Source organism: Coregonus clupeaformis, chromosome 20, assembly GCF_020615455.1.
Source record: "Coregonus clupeaformis isolate EN_2021a chromosome 20, ASM2061545v1, whole genome shotgun sequence".
Taxonomy (NCBI): domain Eukaryota; kingdom Metazoa; phylum Chordata; class Actinopteri; order Salmoniformes; family Salmonidae; genus Coregonus; species Coregonus clupeaformis.
Genome location: NC_059211.1, coordinates 64,469,955 through 64,489,289, shown reverse-complemented (window position 1 = coordinate 64,489,289; position 19,335 = coordinate 64,469,955). Strand labels below are relative to the sequence as shown.

The 19,335-nt window shown below is 48.0% G+C and overlaps 1 protein-coding gene across 3 annotated transcripts in view; it reads right to left on the bottom strand.

Annotated features, from left to right (window-relative positions):
- Nucleotides 1-2,175: 2,175 nt before the first annotated feature.
- LOC123481454 (mitogen-activated protein kinase 6-like) overlaps nucleotides 2,176-19,335 on the bottom strand; it is a 36,088-nt gene continuing 18,928 nt past the window's right edge. For all 3 annotated transcript variants that reach the window (XM_045205721.1, XM_045205722.1, XM_045205720.1), the window contains exons 4-8: nucleotides 7,235-7,379; nucleotides 6,269-6,433; nucleotides 5,642-5,837; nucleotides 5,375-5,498; nucleotides 2,176-5,288 (exon numbers count right to left, since the gene is read on the bottom strand). In XM_045205721.1, coding sequence (XP_045061656.1) covers nucleotides 4,098-5,288; nucleotides 5,375-5,498; nucleotides 5,642-5,837; nucleotides 6,269-6,433; nucleotides 7,235-7,379 — 1,821 coding nt within the window. In that variant the 3' untranslated portion in view covers nucleotides 2,176-4,097. The remainder of the gene's footprint in view (nucleotides 5,289-5,374; nucleotides 5,499-5,641; nucleotides 5,838-6,268; nucleotides 6,434-7,234; nucleotides 7,380-19,335) is intronic.

The window sequence follows — 19,335 nt, the reverse complement described above, 5'->3', positions numbered from 1 at the left end:
AGGATGAAACAAACAGAATGGAGCTAAACCCAGGCAAAACTCCTAGAGGAAAACCTGGTTCAGTCTGCTTTCCACCAGACACTGGGAGACTAGAGGAAAGCCTGGTTCAGTCTGCTTTCCACCAGACACTGGGAGACTAGAGGAAAACCTGGTTCAGTCTGCTTTCCACCAGACACTGGGAGACTAGAGGAAAACCTGGTTCAGTCTGCTTTCCACCAGACACTGGGAGACTAGAGGAAAACCTGGTTCAGTCTGCTTTCCACCAGACACTGGGAGACTAGAGGAAAACCTGGTTCAGTCTGCTTTCCACCAGACACTGGGAGACTAGAGGAAAACCTGGTTCAGTCTGCTTTCCACCAGACACTGGGAGACTAGAGGAAAACCTGGTTCAGTCTGCTTTCCACCAGACACTGGGAGACTAGAGGAAAACCTGGTTCAGTCTGCTTTCCACCAGACACTGGGAGACTAGAGGAAAACCTGGTTCAGTCTGCTTTCCACCAGACACTGGGAGACTAGAGGAAAACCTGGTTCAGTCTGCTTTCCACCAGACACTGGGAGACTAGAGGAAAACCTGGTTCAGTCTGCTTTCCACCAGACACTGGGAGACTAGAGGAAAACCTGGTTCAGTCTGCTTTCCACCAGACACTGGGAGACTAGAGGAAAACCTGGTTCAGTCTGCTTTCCACCAGACACTGGGAGACTAGAGGAAAACCTGGTTCAGTCTGCTTTCCACCAGACACTGGGAGACTAGAGGAAAACCTGGTTCAGTCTGCTTTCCACCAGACACTGGGAGACTTAAGGGAAGCCTGGTTCAGTCTGTATTTCCACCAGATGCTGGGAGACTAGAGGAAACCCCTGGTTCAGTCTGCTTTCCACCCGACACTGGGAGACTAGAGGAAAACCTGGTTCAGTCTGCTTTCCACCAGACACTGGGAGACTAGAGGAAAACCTGGTTCAGTCTGCTTTCCACCAGACACTGGGAGATGAATTCACCTATCAGCAGGACAATAACCTAAAACACAAGTCCAAATCTTGCTTACCAAAAAGACAGGGAATGTTCCTGAGTGGCCGAGTTACAGTTTAGAGACTTAAATCTACTTGAAAATCTATAGCAAGACCTTAAAAATGGTTGTCTAGCAATGATCAACAACCAATTTGACAGCGCTTGAAGAATTTTTGAAAATAATAAAAATTGGTCAAATGTTGCACAATCCAAGTGTGGAAAGGTCTTAAGACTTACCCAGAAAGACTCACAGCTGTAATCGCTGGTAAAGGTGCTTCTACAACGTATTGACTCAGGGATGTTAATACTTATGTAAATGAGATATAATCCTGAACGAATCGTGAATAATGAGTGAGAAAGTTAGAGGGTCAAAAAGTCATCCTTAAGTCATCTTTTTCAAGGGTGTCAAGTTCAGAACCCACTGTAAATGACAGCCAATTCGGGACATTTAATTTACAACCCTGGAAGTGAAACGGGTCAGACCTAAACTCTCAGGCTGTCTGGCTAAACTACTGCATAAGAACAGACAAACAGGAGGCAGTTATATATATATATATATATATATATATATATGGCTCTGCCTAGCAGGCTAGCACCCATAAACCATTCATATGTAGACTTATGATGAGTTGTTACTATAACAACGAAGAGGAACGGCCATTACGATGCCAGTGTTCTGGAACTGTTAGGCCAAGTGGGAATGGGTGTTGGAACCACAGTCATAATCACAAGCATAGCAACAGTGATATCGTAACCCAATCCTAGTGAGGTGTTGGGCTGGGTACAGCGCTGGTATCTGGTAGTGTAGATCAGGGCCAATGTGCATCTCAAATGGCACCCTATTCCCTATATAGCGCACTACTTTTGACCCATAGGGTTCTGGTCCAAAGTAGTGCACTATATAGGGAATAGGGTACCATTTGGGACACCCCCTAGATCTACATGGTGGTTCAGTTGCTCTGCAGTGTAATAAAACCCGTCTACTGGGACATTGTAAAACTGGACACTGCAATCGGGAACTGCAGTCCGCACTTTACACACAGGGGAGGGAGGAGAGGAAGAGGTTGCATGAAGATAATGTGTTTGTCCATAGCGCTTTTTCAACAGTTGTCTTTGAAACAATAGGATTTGAAACCATTCTAAAAAGGGAGAAAGAAAAAATACAGTCCAACTCTTTGCTGGCCATGTTTATTAATTAGATATTTCGTAGAACAGGGGAACCGATGATTACAAAAGAATGGAGAGGCAGCTTTTAAAGGCAAAACAATGTACATGCTACACCTTCATACCCTAATCGTATCATGCTTGCTTGGAAAATAAAATATGTAATAAAAACGTACATTTAAAATAAAATGTAATGACGTACACCATTAACTTTGTTTTAATGTACCTCCTGTTTCTTCCATGCACACGATTTTAACAATTTACATTTAGATTTTTAAAAAAATTAAGACTTTTAGGCGCTTCTCATGAAGCAGTTCCCCCCCAAAAAAACAGAATGCACCTATAAATAAAATATTATGACAAATGATTGAAAATGGAAAGCTTCTATAACTTAAAACAGATTAATTATTAACTTGCATCCTACCATAACTAAATGAGCCACATACTCAACATAGTGACAAAATGAAAATGGATGTCCTTCCATCTCTCTCCCTCCCCCTCGTCCAACGCCTTGGTGTCCAGGACAGTTACATTGAAATAAACACGTTGTCCCGTTCAAATAAATATCTGCTAGAAATAAATAATGATGGAAACACGACTGTCAATCAGAAGAGAAGGTCACTATGTCAATGCAGTGTGTGTGTGTGTAAAGCACTAGTGCAGCTTCGAGTGTCTCTCGCTGCTGTTACCTTGAGGTAGATAACACATTTACAAAAAAGGTCCACATATAATGCTTCGCTGCTGGCATCATGTGTCAAATAAACTACAGTATGAAATGAGGGGGTTTAAGGAAGCCTCTTTTGAGAAATGATACAGAAATAAGTTAAACACTTGGTAAAAATAATAGTGAAAAGGCCTACAGCGATGGCGACGTTCGTAAGACTACGTCTCCCACAATACACCTCTCTCCTTCAGTATACAATGCCCTCCATCTTCTCACATTGGCCCTGCTAAGATATGTATCCTTCCCATGGAGATGTATAGAGATCATTACTTGGAAATAACCTGTTTTTTTGCATGGACATTGAGGGCTTCCACCATTTTAAAGTATTCAACTGGGTGGGGATTCCTATGGGTTGGGAGCGATTAGCCGATGATCAGAGCATTGTCTTCTTCAAATTGGTTTGCCTAGTTTGTAAATGGCTTTAAGCTATATGACCGCCATCTAGTGGCCAAAATAAAGATTTGGTTCAAGAGTCCAGCATTGCATGTGGCGGTAAGTCACCAATATTACCGTTACACTCTTTTCAAACATCAAAAGAAAATGTACTACTTTAAAATGGAGCTAACCTCAATGGCACTGCCCATGTTGTCACATACACTAATGGCACTGATACAAAGATGGGATCTCTACACATCTCTTCCTTCGTTGACCACATCACTGATCTGAGAAGGTTAGATCGGTTGAAGTAATAGGGTGCAAACCTTCCTTTCACTTATCCAACCAGGTCTAGATCAGTGATGACCTCCCTCAGGGGAAGGCTGCAGGATGAACAGGCTGTTCTGCTAACATAGCACCACTTTTCATATCCCTCTATACCTCCTATCCAATTCTCCATCTCCCTCTTCCCCACTCCTCCTTTCCTCTCCTTTAGTCTACAGTACTCAGTGTGCAGTGTAAATGCTGCCAGTTTGTGGATGCTGAGGGATAATTCAGGAGATCAACTCAGGTAGGGCCCAGTGACCCAGAGGTACCAACTCTGAAGTTTGATCTTTTAGCAACTTTCAACCCAGTCTATTTTACCTTCAAAACTCCTACAAAAAAAAAAAAAAAAAAGTGTATTTTTTAAAAAGGAACCATACGATAAGGTATGAAATGATTCAAGTAAAATAACATTACTATCATAATGAAATAAAATACAAGGACAACAGAACAGAACCAGCCTAGAGATCTTGCACTGTGAGGAGCATGGTATTGTATCATGTGTTTTTAATTCAGATGCTTGAAGAAGCTGCTGTAGGTTGTGTGGGCGATCTGAGGCGAGCATTTGACAGTGGAGGGAGCGAGGGAGGCCTGGATGGATTTGAGCGGCAGGTCGGTCGTAGCGTCGAACCCCGGCAGCGCCAGAGAGTCCAGCTGCATGTTAAACATGATTTCTCCGTTCCGCGCCAGGAAGCCCCCCTCGTCCCGTTCCCTCTCCCCTCCCACCTCCGAGGGCTCAGGTTCTGGGGTGTCGGCGGCGCTAGCAGCACTCTCCCCACCCCCCTCGTCCTTCCTGCTGAACAGTCTGTCCAGGTAGCTGGTGTAGGAGCTGTCCTTCTGGTGCTGCTCCTCTTTCCCAACATCCCAGCGCCCCGCCTCGTCCATCAGACCCCCACCTCTCACCTCCTCCACCCTCTCCCCACCTCCGAAGCTCTCCCAGGGGTGAGCGGGACGCGCCCCAGACCCAGTGGTCCCCACGGTGCTGCTGACCTGAGCAAAGTTCACCAGACACTTCTCCTCCTTCTCCTGGCTGATGGATTTGGACATGGAGCCTGACCGCGGAGCCTCCAGCTGGGACACAGACGAGTTGAGCTCGTTCAGGAGGCCCACCTCGCTCAGGAGGCTCACTCCAACCTCGCTCAGGAGTCCCACCTCGCTCAGGAGTCCCACCTCGCTGGGCTCGGTTTGCAGGCTCAGTTTGATGGTGCCGGCGATGAAGGAGTCAAAGTCAAAGCCTTGGTTCTGTTGAGTAGCCTGGGTCTGGTTCTTCTCCTGCTGGGAGTCCTTCTCCACCGGGCCCTGGCTCTTCTCTACCTGTAGAAACATCTGAGCCTTCACCAGGCCGTTCTTCTCACACTTGCTCTTCTGGGCTTTGTGCTCCTTGTCTCTGCCTGCAGCCTGTTTCTCTTTACTCTGTTGCTCCTTCCAGTTGGACAGGTCTATGATGAGCTTGGGCTCGTAGTAGTGGTTGACCTCGCTGTCCCTCCAGATCAGGTTGTCCAGGTAGGACGGAGACACAGCCTTGTAGTTGCAGGTGTGGGAACACTCCAGGTCACAGTACTTGTTCTCGTGGTGAAGGTCGAGGTGTTCGTCATCGGGGTCGGGCCACGAGCGATCGGGAGTGAAGAGGGAGGAGTAGCCGTAGGATGGATCGTCCAGGAACTCCCTGTCTCCGTCTGCATACTTACGAGGGTCCACCTGGAGGGGTAGGAGGGACAGGGGTTAGGGTGGTGACTAGAGGAAGGAGTGTGTGTGTGTGTGTGTGTGTGTGTCTCTCTCCATACCTGGACCTCCTCCTCATCAGTTTGGTCAGACAGAGCCCGAGGGTCCACCTGCACCTCGTCAGTGTCCAGAGTGCTGTGGGTGTGGAGGTGCCAGTCCCCTTCTGAAAGCTGGCTGTCACGGTACCTGATGGGGGGAGAGACAGAGTTAGACAAGCCAAGCACAAACCCCTGAGTTTGACATCCACAGTAAAGAAAGCCTCTTCTATAACTAGCTAGCTATGGAGCCCAGGTGGAAGTGTCTGTATACTACAGTATGTCTCTATGTACCTGTCCCAGGTATGGCTGTGGCCCTGGTCCATCAGTAAGATATCATCCACCTCGTCCTCTATGTGGAAGGGGTGCAGGGAGATGGGTTCGTCCAGGGGGAAGGAGTAGTCGGACATGTAGGGGTGGGCTAGGGCCTCTTCTGCTGTCAGACGGTCCATGGGGTTAAAGGTCAGGATCTTTTGCAGGAAGTCCAGGGCTGGAAGGGAAGATTAGTATTTACCATGGTACAGAGTGGCATGTATGGGGTTTTACAATACGGTATAGAATAGAAGTGTGTTAGTTTGTTTATTTTTCCTTTATTTAACTAGGCAAGTCAGTTAAGAACAAATTCTTATTTACAATGACGGCCTACACCGGCCAAACCCGGACGACGCTGGGCCAATTGTGCGCCGCCCGATGGGACTCCCAATCACGGCCGGTTGTGATACAGCCTGGAATCGAACCAGGGGTTCTGTAGTGACGCCTCAAGCACTGAGATGCAGTGCCTTAGACCGCTGCGCCACCCTATATGTGTGTTCACCTGGTGGTATGATGTCAGGCAGCAGTTTGTTCAGTGTGTGTGTGTGTGTGTGTGTGTACGTCACTGTGTATTTGTCTACATAAGTGCGAGTGTGTGTCTAGACTCACCCTGTGGGCTGACGTCAGGCAGTAGCTTGTCCAGCGGGTTGTGTGGCTGGGACATGTCACTGTGTATGAAGACGGGGATAACACTGTGTAACTCCTGTCTGTCCTCTTCTCTCAGCACAGGGATGGACTCCAGGATCAGCTGCATCTGCTCAAGCTCGTGGGCTCCTGCAGAACACAGGTTCAGACAGGGTTAAAAACACAGGTTATTACAGGATAACACAGGGTTCATTTACACCCAACTGTCGGATCACCCAACTCAGTGGCCTTGTGGTTAGTATCCACCCTGAGATTGAAAGGTTGGGGGTTCGATCCCCAGTCGAGTGAGTGATACCAAAGACTCTAAAAACAGGACCTGATTCCTCTCAGTCTGGTCATTAAGCACAAGATTCAGTCAGTTAGCTAGCCAACTCCCAATGTTATCTCAGTTAGCTAGCCAACTCTCCGGGTTACCTCAGTTAGCTAGCCAACTCTCCGGGTTACCTCAGTTAGCTAGCCAACTCTCCGGGTTACCTCAGTTAGCTAGCCAACTCTCCGGGTTACCTCAGTTAGCTAGCCAACTCTCCGGGTTACCTCAGTTAGCTAGCCAACTCTCCGGGTTACCTCAGTTAGCTAGCCAACTCCCAATGTTACCTCAGTTAGCTAGCCAACTCCCAATGTTACCTCAGTTAGCTAGCCAACTCCCAATGTTACCTCAGTTAGCTAGCTAACTTTCAAAGTTACACCCCTCCCCAAGTTAAATACACTGATATAGACTAGCAGCTCCATATCCAAACCCTGTGGCACCACTTAAACTGCCTGCCCCATATCAGTTACGCTATGTGAATCAGAGAGCGTGAGGTGTGTGTGTGTGTTAGCTCTGCCAGAACACACGTGCCATGAATCCTGTGACCTATATTTCTGCCCCACAGTTCAGTGGCACAGTCACCTGCCTCACGGGTCACCAGTATGAGAGTGCGCGTGACTGACCTGCGAAGAGTGTTTTCCCGGTGAGCATCTCAGCGAAGATGCATCCGGCGGCCCACATGTCGATGGCCTTGGTGTAGTTGTTAGGAGAGAGCAGCAGGCGAGGAGACCGGTACCATTTAGTCACCAAGCCCTCAGAAAGATGACCCTGGAGAGGGAGGGAGAGAGAGAGAGAAAGAGGGAGGGTGAGTTGGGCTAACAAGTCTTTATTGAGTAGTGCACACTAAACGAAGTGTATAGCTCCAATGCTGTATCCACTGACGGAATCAGGAAGAAGAAGATGCAGGTGAACAGCAGAAAGGTAGAGGAGTTGAATGGGATCAAGAGCCTGATAAACCTGAATTCATAGGACCTCTCTCTCTGTTCAGAATGACTCAACCTCTCTCTCTGTTCAGAATGACTCAACCTCTCTCTCTCTCTGTTCAGAATGACTCAACCTCTCTCTCTGTTCAGAATGACTTCCTCAATGAATAAACAGAATGTGACTGGAACTGGTTTATCAGCTCTTATTAGATACGCCTAAAACACAGACCCATAGCGTACTAGTTTATTTCAGTTAATTAAACAGTTGTCCTCCTACTGTCCTGCAGTGTGCGTGTGTGTCCAGGCTTGTATTGACTTCAAAGTACCATTGATCTGTTAAATGCATTTAGCTAACGATCTCTTAAATGGTTCAGAAGCAGACTCATCAAAGCTGTATCAACAGAACAAGCTGCTTGGCCCCAATGGCACCCTCCTCCCTACATGGGCCCTGGTCAACAGTAGTGCACTATAAATGGAATAGGGTTCCATTTGCACTGTAGCTGTTTCTTTCTGTTACCCAACGACCAGTCATCCACCCTGGTAGATCAAAGCTACCAGAGCTCTGCTCAGGCCCCGTCACATTAGACCTGCCTGCAATTACCCCAGTGATGACACACGTTTGTGCCAGAGCTCAATCACACCTCTTAGTCCTACAACAACAACAGCCTGGCCCTGGCCACCACAGCCTGGCCCTGGCCACTACAGCCTGGCCCTGGCCACTACAGCCTGGCCCTGGCCACTACAGCCTGGCCCTGGCCACTACAGCCTGGCCCTGGCCACCAGCCTGGCCCTGGCCACTACAGCCTGGCCCTGGCCACCACAGCCTGGCCCTGGCCACTAAGCCTGGCCCTGGCCACTACAGCCTGGCCCTGGCCACCACAGCCTGGCCCTGGCCACTACAGCCTGGCCCTGGCCACCAGCCTGGCCCTGGCCACTACAGCCTGGCCCTGGCCACTACAGCCTGGCCTGCCACTACAGCCTGGCCTGGCCACTACAGCCTGGCCGGCCTACAGCCGGCCCCTGGCCACTACAGCCTGGCCCTGGCCACACAGCCTGGCCCTGGCCACTACAGCCTGGCCCTGGCCACTACAGCCTGGCCCTGGCCACTACAGCCTGGCCCTGGCCACTACAGCCTGGCCCTGGCCACTACAGCCTGGCCCTGGCCACTACAGCCTGGCCCTGGCCACTACAGCCTGGCCCTGGCCACAGACATAAATGGACAGATGAAAAGGGAGAGATAAATACAGAGAGAGGGATGAAAGGGAGAGAGAGAGAGAGGATGAGACATGCAGGCCCAGTCAGCAGCCACAGAAAGCAGGATAATCCCCCCGCCTCGCTCTCACACCAGTCTGCACTTCTGGGACAGTAGAGTCAGCAACAATACGCTGTCTGCCAGTCTGCCCTCAGGCCCCGCAACACAAAAGGCACCAAACACTGCTCTGTCTTGTTCTTCCATCCTCAAAAGTCCCAACAAGGACGGTAAAACTAGGACAGAAACACACGTAAAATTCTCCATCGTGGGGACATTTCCCACGTCCCCATGAGGACAAAGGCTATTTTAAGTTTAGGGGTTAGGCGTTAGGGAAAATAGGATTTTGAATTTAAATCAAATTTTAGGTCCCCATGAGGAAAGAAAAACAAGTGTGTGTGTGTTTGTGTACACACACACACACACACACACACACAGTACCAGTCAAAAGTTTGGACACACCTACTCATTCAAGGGTAGGGGGGGTATACAGAAGATAGCCCTATTTGGTAAAATAACAAGTCCATATTATGGCAAGAACAACTCAAATAAACAAAGAGAAAGTCCATCAGTCAATCCGGAAAATTTCAAGAACTTTGAAGTTTCTTAAAGTGCAGCTGCAAAAACCATCAAGCGCTATGATGAAACTGGCTCTCATGATGACCGCGACAGGAATGGAAGACCCAGAGTTAACTCTGCTGCAGAGGATAAGTTCATCAGAGTTACCAGCCTCAGAAATTGCAGCACAAATAAATGCTTCACAGAGTTCAAGTAACAGACACACCTCAACATCAACTGAATCAGGCCTTCATGGTCAAATTGCTGCAAAGAAACCACTAGTGAAGGACACCAATAAGAAGACGAGGCCTGCTTGGGCCAAGAAACACAAACAATGGACATTAGACCGGTGGAAATATGTCCTTTGGTCTGGAGTCCAAATTAGAGATTTTTGGTTCCAACCGTTGTGTCTTTGTGAGACGCGGTGTAGGTGAACGGATGATCTCCGCATGTGTAGTTCCCACCGTAAAGCATGGAGGAGGAGGTGTTATGGTGTGGAGCTGCTTTGCTGGTGACACTGTCTGATTTATTTAGAATTCAAGGCACACTTAACCAGCATGGCTACCACAGCATTCTGCAGCGATACACCATCCCTTCTGGTTTGGGCTTAGTGGGACTATCATTTGTTTTTCAACAGGACAATGACCCAACACACCTCCAAGCTGTGTAAGGGCTATTTGACCTAGAAGGAGAGTGATGGAGTGCTGCATCAGATGACCTGGCCTCCACAATCCCCCGACCTCAACCAAATTGAGATGGTTTGTGATGAGTCGGACGGCAGAGTGAAGGAAATGCAGCTAACAAGTGCTCAGCATATGTGGGAACTCCTTCAATACTTTTGGAAAAGCATTCCAGGTGAAGCTGGTTGAGAGAATGCCAAGCGTATGCAAAGCAGTCATCAAGGCAAAGGGTGGCTACTTTGAAGAATCTCAAATATATTTTTTATTTATTTAAAACTTTTTTTGGTTACTACATGATTCAATGTGTTATTTCATAGTTTTGATGTCTTCACTATTATTCTACCGTGTATTAAATAGTACAAATAAAGAAAAACCCTAGAAAGAGTAGGCGTGTCCTAACTTTTGACTGGTACTATATATATATATATATATATATATATATATATATATATATAGTCGTGGTCAAAAGTTGAGAATGACACAAATACTAATTTTCACAGTCTGCTGCCTCAGTTTTGATGATGGCAATTTGCATATACTTCAGAATGTCATGAAGAGTGATCAGATGAACACTGCATTTCTGCTCTGCCACAAAAGGACCAGCTGCCATCATGTCAGTGATTCTCTCGTTAACACAGGTGAGAGTGTTGACGAGGACAAGGCTGGAGATCACTCGGTCATGCTGATTGAGTTAGAATAACAGACTGGAAGCTTTAAAAGGAGGGTGGTGCTTGAAATCATTGTTCTTCCTCTCTGTTAACCATGGTTACCTGCAAGGAAACATGTGCCGTCATCATTGCTTTGCACAAAAAGGGCTTCACAGGCAAGGATATTGCTGCTAGTAAGATTGCACCTAAATCAACCATTTATCGGATCATCAAGAACTTCAAGGAGAGAGGTTCAATTGTTGTGAAGAAGGCGTCAGGGCGCCCAAGAAAGTCCAGCAAGCGCCATGACCGTCTCCTAAAGTTGATTCAGCTGTGGGATCAGGGCACCACCAGTGCAGAGCTTGCTCAGGAATGGCAGCAGGCAGGTGTGAGTGCATCTGCACGCACAGTGAGGCGAAGACTTTTGGAGGATGGCCTGGTGTCAAGAAGGGCAGCAAAGAAGCCACTTCTCTCCAGGAAAAACATCAGGGACAGACTGATATTCTGCAAAAGGTACATGGATTGGACTGCTGAGGACTGGGGTAAAGTCATTTTCTCTGATGAATCCTCTTTCCGATTGTTTGGGGCATCCGGAAAAAACCTTGTCCGGAGAAGACAAGGTGAGCACTACCATCAGTCCTGTGTCATGCCAACAGTAAACCATCCTGAGACCATTCATGTGTAGGGTTGCTTCTCAGCCAAGGGAGTGGGCTCACTCACAATTTTGCCTAAGAACACAGCCATGAATAAAGAATGGTACCAACACATCCTCTGAGAGCAACTTCTCCCAACAATCCAAGAACAGTTTGGTGACGACCAATTACATTTACATTTTAGTCATTTAGCAGACGCTCTTATCCAGAGCGACTTACAGTTAGTGCATACATTATTTTTTTATACTGGCCCCCCGTGGGAATCGAACCCACAACCCTGGCGTTGCAAATGCCATGCTCTACCAACCGAGCTACATCCCTGCCGGCCATTCCCTCCCCTACCCTGGACCAATTGTGCGGCGCCCCATGGGTCTCCCGGTCGCGGCCGGCTATGACAGAGCCTGGATTCGAACCAGAATCTCTAGTGGCACAGCTAGCACTGCAATGCAGTGCCTTAGACCACTGCGCCACTCAGGAGATATAAATGCCTTTTCCAGCATGATGGAGCACCTTGCCATAAGGCAAAAGTGATAACTAAGTGGCTCGGGGAACAAAACATCGACATTTTGGGTCCATGGCCAGGAAACTCCCCAGACCTTAATCCCATTGAGAACTTGTGGTCAATCCTCAAGAGGCGGGTGGACAAACAAAAACCCACAAATTCGGACAAACTCCAAGCGTTGATTATGCAAGAATGGGCTGCCATCAGTCAGGATGTGGCCCAGAAGTTAATTGACAGCATGCCAGGGCGGATTGCAGAGGTCTTGAAAAAGAAGGGTCAACACTGCAAATATTGACTCTTTGCATAAACTTAATGTAATTGTCAATAAAAGCCTTTGACACGTATGGAATGCTTGTAATTATACTTCAGTATACCATAGTAACATCTGACAAAAATCTCTCATAACACTGAAGCAGCGAACTTTGTGAAGACCAATACTTGTGTCATTCTCAAAACTTTTGACCACGACTGTATGTAAAACTTCCGACTTCAACTGTAAATAACAGGGGTAAAACACCCTCTGACCTGGGCAATGGAAACCGTTTACTCCAAATGGAAAACGTTTTGCAACGAAAACCAGTTTGTATTGGACAAATTCAGGTACTTCCCTCCCCGTTGGGTTCCATTTGCTTCTGTTTGGTTCCCTGCTACGTCAGAGTGGTGAGCTGGCTGTTTCGGTCTCTGACGCTAGAAAGGCTCATATTCCTGCCCTACGTTATTCTACACACACACACACACACACACACCAACCTGTGTATGTCAGTCAGAATATCATCATACTATTCTGACACACAGGTTGTGCTGACCCTCTACAGTGTAATGATCACCAGCCTGTAACCACGTCATCCTTTATTATGGACACACCAATAACTCAATGGATTAGCTCAGGTAGGATAGTCAGACACTAGACAGTAATGTCTTCAGCTCACAACAGGGCTCAGCTAGCGGCTAAGAGACATGTGGGCCAACTGAAAATGATCTAGGGTTGAATGACAGAATGATCTAGATGTAGAGACGGGGATAATTATCTAGTCAATAAAAGCTGGTGGATATTCTAAGAAACACACGTAACCAGGGCCAGGTGACTCTCTGGCATCAGCAGCTTTTAAGCAACTGAAAGAGCAGTCAGTCAGTTAGCCAGTCAATCAGCAGAATGTCATGAAATCAGTCAATCCAGTATCACAATGGGGAAACACCAAACATGCAGTTCCCAGCAGTCAGACAACAGAGAGGTTTAGCAACAACCAGCCTAGCCATTATGTTGCATAAGTAGTCCAGGATATGACAGAGGTTCTGAGAATCCACAGCAGATTACTAGACTACCTACTGGGGAGGATACACAACAAGTGAACATTCTAGCTAGTGCTTTGCCTAACTTCAACCAGGAGAATTCATACACGTCACGCACACACGTCTGACAGCCGGAGTGTCGCAGTAAGTCATTTCTTCAGGCCAGACCAAAGCCCCAGGTTTGCAACAGTCAGAGAGGCAGTGTTATCTAGCCCAGTGTGACGTTAGAGAGAAAGAAACCCAGTTTCCACTCACTGTGGTCACAGACTAAGCGGTGTGCTGTTCTTACTAGCAGACTAGTGGGACTTCCATTCAAGAGAAAGAGGGAGAGGGAGTGGGTGGGGGAGGAGAGGGAGGGTGGGTGGGAGAGGGAGGAAGAGAGGGTGGAGGAGAGGGGAGCTAAGAGGGGAGCTAAGAGGAAGGGAGAGAGGAAGGGAGGGTGGAGAGGAAGGCAGCAGGGTGTAGAGTACTATAGGGTTGTCTGAGAGAACCTGGTGACACAGAGGATTAGTAGCTAGATTTCCTCAGATCAGAGAAACACATGAAGCTAGCTAAGCTCACTGACTGGCACTGCATGGCTTTATACACACACACACACACACACACACACAGCTTTAATCCCCCCACGAGATATGCGTTAGGCATGGCTCTGTGGGTAAAAAATAAAACGTGTTCATTAGAGCGACTGTTAGATCTGTTAGCGCCGTTACTCTGCTTAAAAACGAGAATACACACGTCAAGTGCATTTTTCCCTGCCGTTTTAAAGCCTTGTGAACCTTGGAGCGAGCGGGTTGCTACAGCTGGGTAATTGGGTCAACGTGAGAATGTGTGTCATGGGAGCAGGGGTGGAGTGATCCGAGCTACAGCAGGAAGCATGTGTGGTGGTGGTAATTTATTCTCTCTCTCTCTGACACACAGGCCTTTTGAGGTTTTTAGGGGAATATATTGCTCATTCACAATGACACGTCTTTTGAGGTTTTTAGATGAATAGGACTTGTTTGGAAAATGCCTAACTTAGCTTGGTTAAGAATAACATACCCCAAAACCACTTGTTGCTCACATGTAAAAGATTGTCACGTTATTGTCTACATTTTGTCTAACTTCCTACAACAAAACTGGGTTCAATAAAACATTTATATTCCTATAAACAAACCCTCAGTATGTATGGGTGGTCCTCTGTAGCTCAGCTGGTAGAGCACGGCGCTTGTAACGCCAGGGTAGTGGGTTCGATCCCCGGGACCACCCATACGTAAAAATGTATGCGCACATGACTGTAAGTCACTTTGGATAAAAGCGTCTGCTAACTGGCATATTATTATATGCCAGTTATACTATGTCAAGGCCATTTTGCATGAAGAAATCTTCAGGGTTGGATTGCATCTTGTAAATAGGAGGTCAAGTTGCTTCACTGAGCAGATGTCATATCACTCAGCTAATGCTAGTCTACACAGACATGCCCCTTGCCCTACTTTGCTGAAGGGCACACTTAAGCTAAGCTAGCTGCTAAGCTAACTGCTAAGCTAACTGCTAAGCTAACTGTGGTCTACAGCCGGCTGAGTCCCTTCCATGCTCACTGTGCTAAGCCGAAGGGATGCTATTGCTAATGCTAAGCTAACGGACGCAAACGCTATGCTTTTGCCAACCCATGCTTCTCGTCAGTCAACGGGCACGCTAAGCTAAATGCTTAGCCTCTGGCAGACATATCAGTGTGGATGTCGGATCACCACCTCAAACTGAACCTCGGCAAGACTGAGCTGCTCTTCCTCCCGGGGAAGGACTGCCCGCTCCATGATCTCACCATCACAGTTGACAACTCCATTGTGTCCTCCTCCCAGAGTGCAAAGAACCTTGGCGTGACCCTGGACAACACCCTGTCGTTCTCCGCTAACATCAAAGCGGTGACCCGATCCTGCAGGTTCATGCTCTACAACATTAAATGATGCTAAGCTAGCAGCTTGAGAGCAGCTCTAGCCTTGGAGAAAGGCTCCCACAGACTGGCTGGGAGGGAGAAGGATATGCACAGGAGGCTTGATTCCTGCTTGCATGTGAATTCCAGACATTTTTGGTTGCGGGCCACTGGGTGTTTGACTGCTGTGGGTCCCACAGACGCAGGCTGAGGAGGCTCTGAGAAACTCAGCACACAACAGGCTCTAACCCACCACTCAACATACACACGCAACCACTCAATCCTCTAGCAAAGTTCATTACGATTTCTAACACAGGGGGAAAAAATGGGACACATTCTGAGGATACAACAGAGCCTAAAGGAAGTCTGAGAAATGGACAGTGTAATCTCCATAAGAACCCAATCACCTAAACCCAACCAGAGACAAATCCTGCCCATACTAAGCCAGGCAGGGCCCATCGCTGGTCATGTACAACACATGCACAGGAAATGGAGTAGGCCTAGCTAAGGATATACATTGCATCTATAGACACTATAGAATATCTACACATTTAGACCTATAGATGTGTGCAAGTTCTTGGCAGTGTTCCAAAGAGACAGAGACCAAGGTTAGTTGCTGCAAATGGGCTGGTTCTTTATTTAGACAGAGACTGAGCTGTACAAACAGCATGCATGCAGGTAGAGAGGTAGAGACAGCGACAGAGGCAGCGCCAGCCAGCTACCCCAACAGCAGGGCAGCTTGGGCAGGCAGGGGCACGGGAATCCAGTGGTTGTTCCCCCGTCCACTCAGGCTGTGTGTGAGAGTGTCTATCTAGGCTCTCTGGATGGTACATGGAATGTGGCACCAAATGGCCGTGATTCTCTGCAGAGAGAAGCGTGTCCACACACACACACACACACACACACACACTTGAGCTACTGCAGTCAAACAGAAACACAAAAGAGCTGACATCAGCAGAGGGTCTTTTCAATAGGCCCTTCCCTTGCCTCCATTTCATCAATACAAAACCTGCTTTATAGGAAAAACCCACAGTAGAACAGAGCAGAGCTGCTATAGGGGCTAGGAGGGGGAGGAGGGGAGGGGAGGGGAGGGGGAGGAGGGGAGGGGGAGAGGAATATGTAGGGGTGGCTGGCTACAGAGACTGAAGATCGTGAGAAAATCTCTCTTGAAAGTCAAATAGGCAATTGCGGCACACACACACTGCAGTGGAAATGCCTGTTTCCTGCCGTGTCCCCAGCACGATTGCTATTCAAAAGGAGAGCGTGTGTGTGTTCAGCGATGTGTCATTGGAGAGTGGCGAGTCAACACTTGATCTGCGATATGATATGAGCCACTAAAACCAGCTGCTGTTGGACTGAGTGTGTGTAAAAGACTCTGGCTTGGGGCTGAGCAGTGTGTGAAGCTGTGGTCCAGCTGTAAAACTCTGTCTTGGGGCTGAGCAGTGTGTGTGTGTGTGTGAGAGAGAGAAAGTGTGAGGCCTAGCTAGCTGTAAAAGGTCCTGAGTGTGTCCTGTGCTGTGCAGTGCAGTGCCAGATAGACAGAGGGCTGAGTCCCACACCAGACTAGCCCTGGTGATGACTAATCTAAGACACCTGTAGCTGCCTGGTGACTGCTCCACTCCTCTGCTCTCTCTCCTCTCTGCTCTCCTTTCTTCCCCTCAGCTCTCCTTTCTTCCCCTCAGCTCTCTCCTCCTCTGCTCTCCTTTCTTCCCCTCAGCTCTCTCCTCCTCTGCTCTCCTTTCTTCCCCTCAGCTCTCCTTTCTTCCCCTCAGCTCTCCTTTCTTCCCCTCAGCTCTCTCCTCCACTGCTCTCCTTTCTTCCCCTCAGCTCTCTCCTCCTCTGCTCTCCTTTCCTATACCAGCCCGCTATACCCTTCCATCTCTCTCTTCCCCTCATCCAACTAGGTTAGCCTAATCTCCATATCCCTCTTCCCCTCATCCAACTAGGTTAGCCTAATCTCCATCTCTCTCTTCCCCTCATCCAACTAGGTTAGCCTAATCTCCATATCCCTCTTCCCCTCATCCAACTAGGTTAGCCTAATCTCCATATCTCTTCCCCTCATCCAACTAGGTTAGCCTAATCTCCATCTCTCTCTTCCCCTCATCCAACTAGGTTAGCCTAATCTCCATATCCCTCTTCCCCTCATCCAACTAGGTTAGCCTAATCTCCATCTCTCTTCCCCTCATCCAACTAGGTTAGCCTAATCTCCATCTCTCTCTTCCCCTCATCCAACTAGGTTAGCCTAATCTCCATCTCTCTCTCCCCCTCATCCAACTAGGTTAGCCTAATCTCCATCTCCCTCTTCCCCTCATCCAACTAGGTTAGCCTAATCTCCATCTCCCTCTTCCCCTCATCCAACTAGGTTAGCCTAATCTCCATCTCTCTCTTCCCCTCATCCAACTAGGTTAGCCTAATCTCCATCTCCCTCTTCCCCTCATCCAACTAGGTTAGCCTAATCTCCATATCCCTCTTCCCCTCATCCAACTAGGTTAGCCTAATCTCCATATCCCTCTTCCCCTCATCCAACTAGGTTAGCCTAATCTCCATCTCTTTCTTCCCCTCATCCAACTAGGTTAGCCTAATCTCCATCTCTCTCTTCCCCTCATCCAACTAGGTTAGCCTAATCTCCATCTCTCTTCCCCTCATCCAACTAGGTTAGCCTAATCTCCATCTCTCTCTTCCCCTCATCCAACTAGGTTAGCCTAATCTCCATCTCTCTTCCCCTCATCCAACTAGGTTAGCCTAATCTCCATCTCTCTTCCCCTCATCCAACTAGGTTAGCCTAATCTCCATCTCTCTTCCCCTCATCCAACTAGGTTAGCCTAATCTCCATCTCTCTCTTCCCCTCATCCAACTAGGTTAGCCTAATCTCCATATCCCTCTTCCCCTCATCCAACTAGGTTAGCCTAATCTCCATCTCTTTCTTCCCCTCATCCAACTAGGTTAGCCTAATCTCCATCTCTCTCTTCCCCTCATCCAACTAGGTTAGCCTCCTCTCCATCTCTCTCTTCCCCTCATCCAACTAGGTTAGCCTCCTCTCCATCTCTCTCTTCCCCTCATCCAACTAGGTTAGCCTAATCTCCATCTCTCTCTTCCCCTCATCCAACTAGGTTAGCCTAATCTCCATCTCTCTCTTCCCCTCATCCAACTAGGTTAGCCTACTCTCCATCTCCCTCTTCCCCTCATCCAACTAGGTTAGCCTACTCTCCATCTCTCTCTTCCCCTCATCCAACTAGGTTAGCCTAATCTCCATCTCTCTCTTCCCCTCATCCAACTAGGTTAGCCTAATCTCCATCTCTCTCTTCCCCTCATCCAACTAGGTTAGCCTAATCTCCATCTCTCTCTCCCCCTCATCCAACTAGGTTAGCCTAATCTCCATCTCTCTTCCCCCTCATCCAACTAGGTTAGCCTAATCTCCATATCCCTCTTCCCCTCATCCAACTAGGTTAGCCTAATCTCCATCTCTCTTCCCCTCATCCAACTAGGTTAGCCTAATCTCCATCTCTCTTCCCCTCATCCAACTAGGTTAGCCTAATCTCCATATCCCTCTTCCCCTCATCCAACTAGGTTAGCCTAATCTCCATCTCTCTTCCCCTCATCCAACTAGGTTAGCCTAATCTCCATCTCCCTCTTCCCCTCATCCAACTAGGTTAGCCTAATCTCCATATCTCTTCCCCTCATCCAACTAGGTTAGCCTAATCTCCATCTCTCTCTTCCCCTCATCCAACTAGGTTAGCCTCCTCTCCATCTCTCTCTTCCCCTCATCCAACTAGGTTAGCCTCCTCTCCATCTCTCTCTTCCCCTCATCCAACTAGGTTAGCCTAATCTCCATCTCTCTCTTCCCCTCATCCAACTAGGTTAGCCTAATCTCCATCTCTCTACCCCTCATCCAACTAGGTTAGCCTAATCTCCATCTCTCTCTTCCCCTCATCCAACTAGGTTAGCCTAATCTCCATATCTCTTCCCCTCATCCAACTAGGTTAGCCTAATCTCCATATCTCTCTTCCCCTCATCCAACTAGGTTAGCCTAATCTCCATCTCTCTTCCCCTCATCCAACTAGGTTAGCCTAATCTCTATCTCTTCCCCTCATCCAACTAGGTTAGCCTAATCTCCATATCCCTCTTCCCCTCATCCAACTAGGTTAGCCTAATCTCCATATCTCTTCCCCTCATCCAACTAGGTTAGCCTAATCTCCATCTCCCTCTTCCCCTCATCCAACTAGGTTAGCCTAATCTCCATATCTCTTCCCCTCATCCAACTAGGTTAGCCTAATCTCCATATCTCTCTTCCCCTCATCCAACTAGGTTAGCCTAAT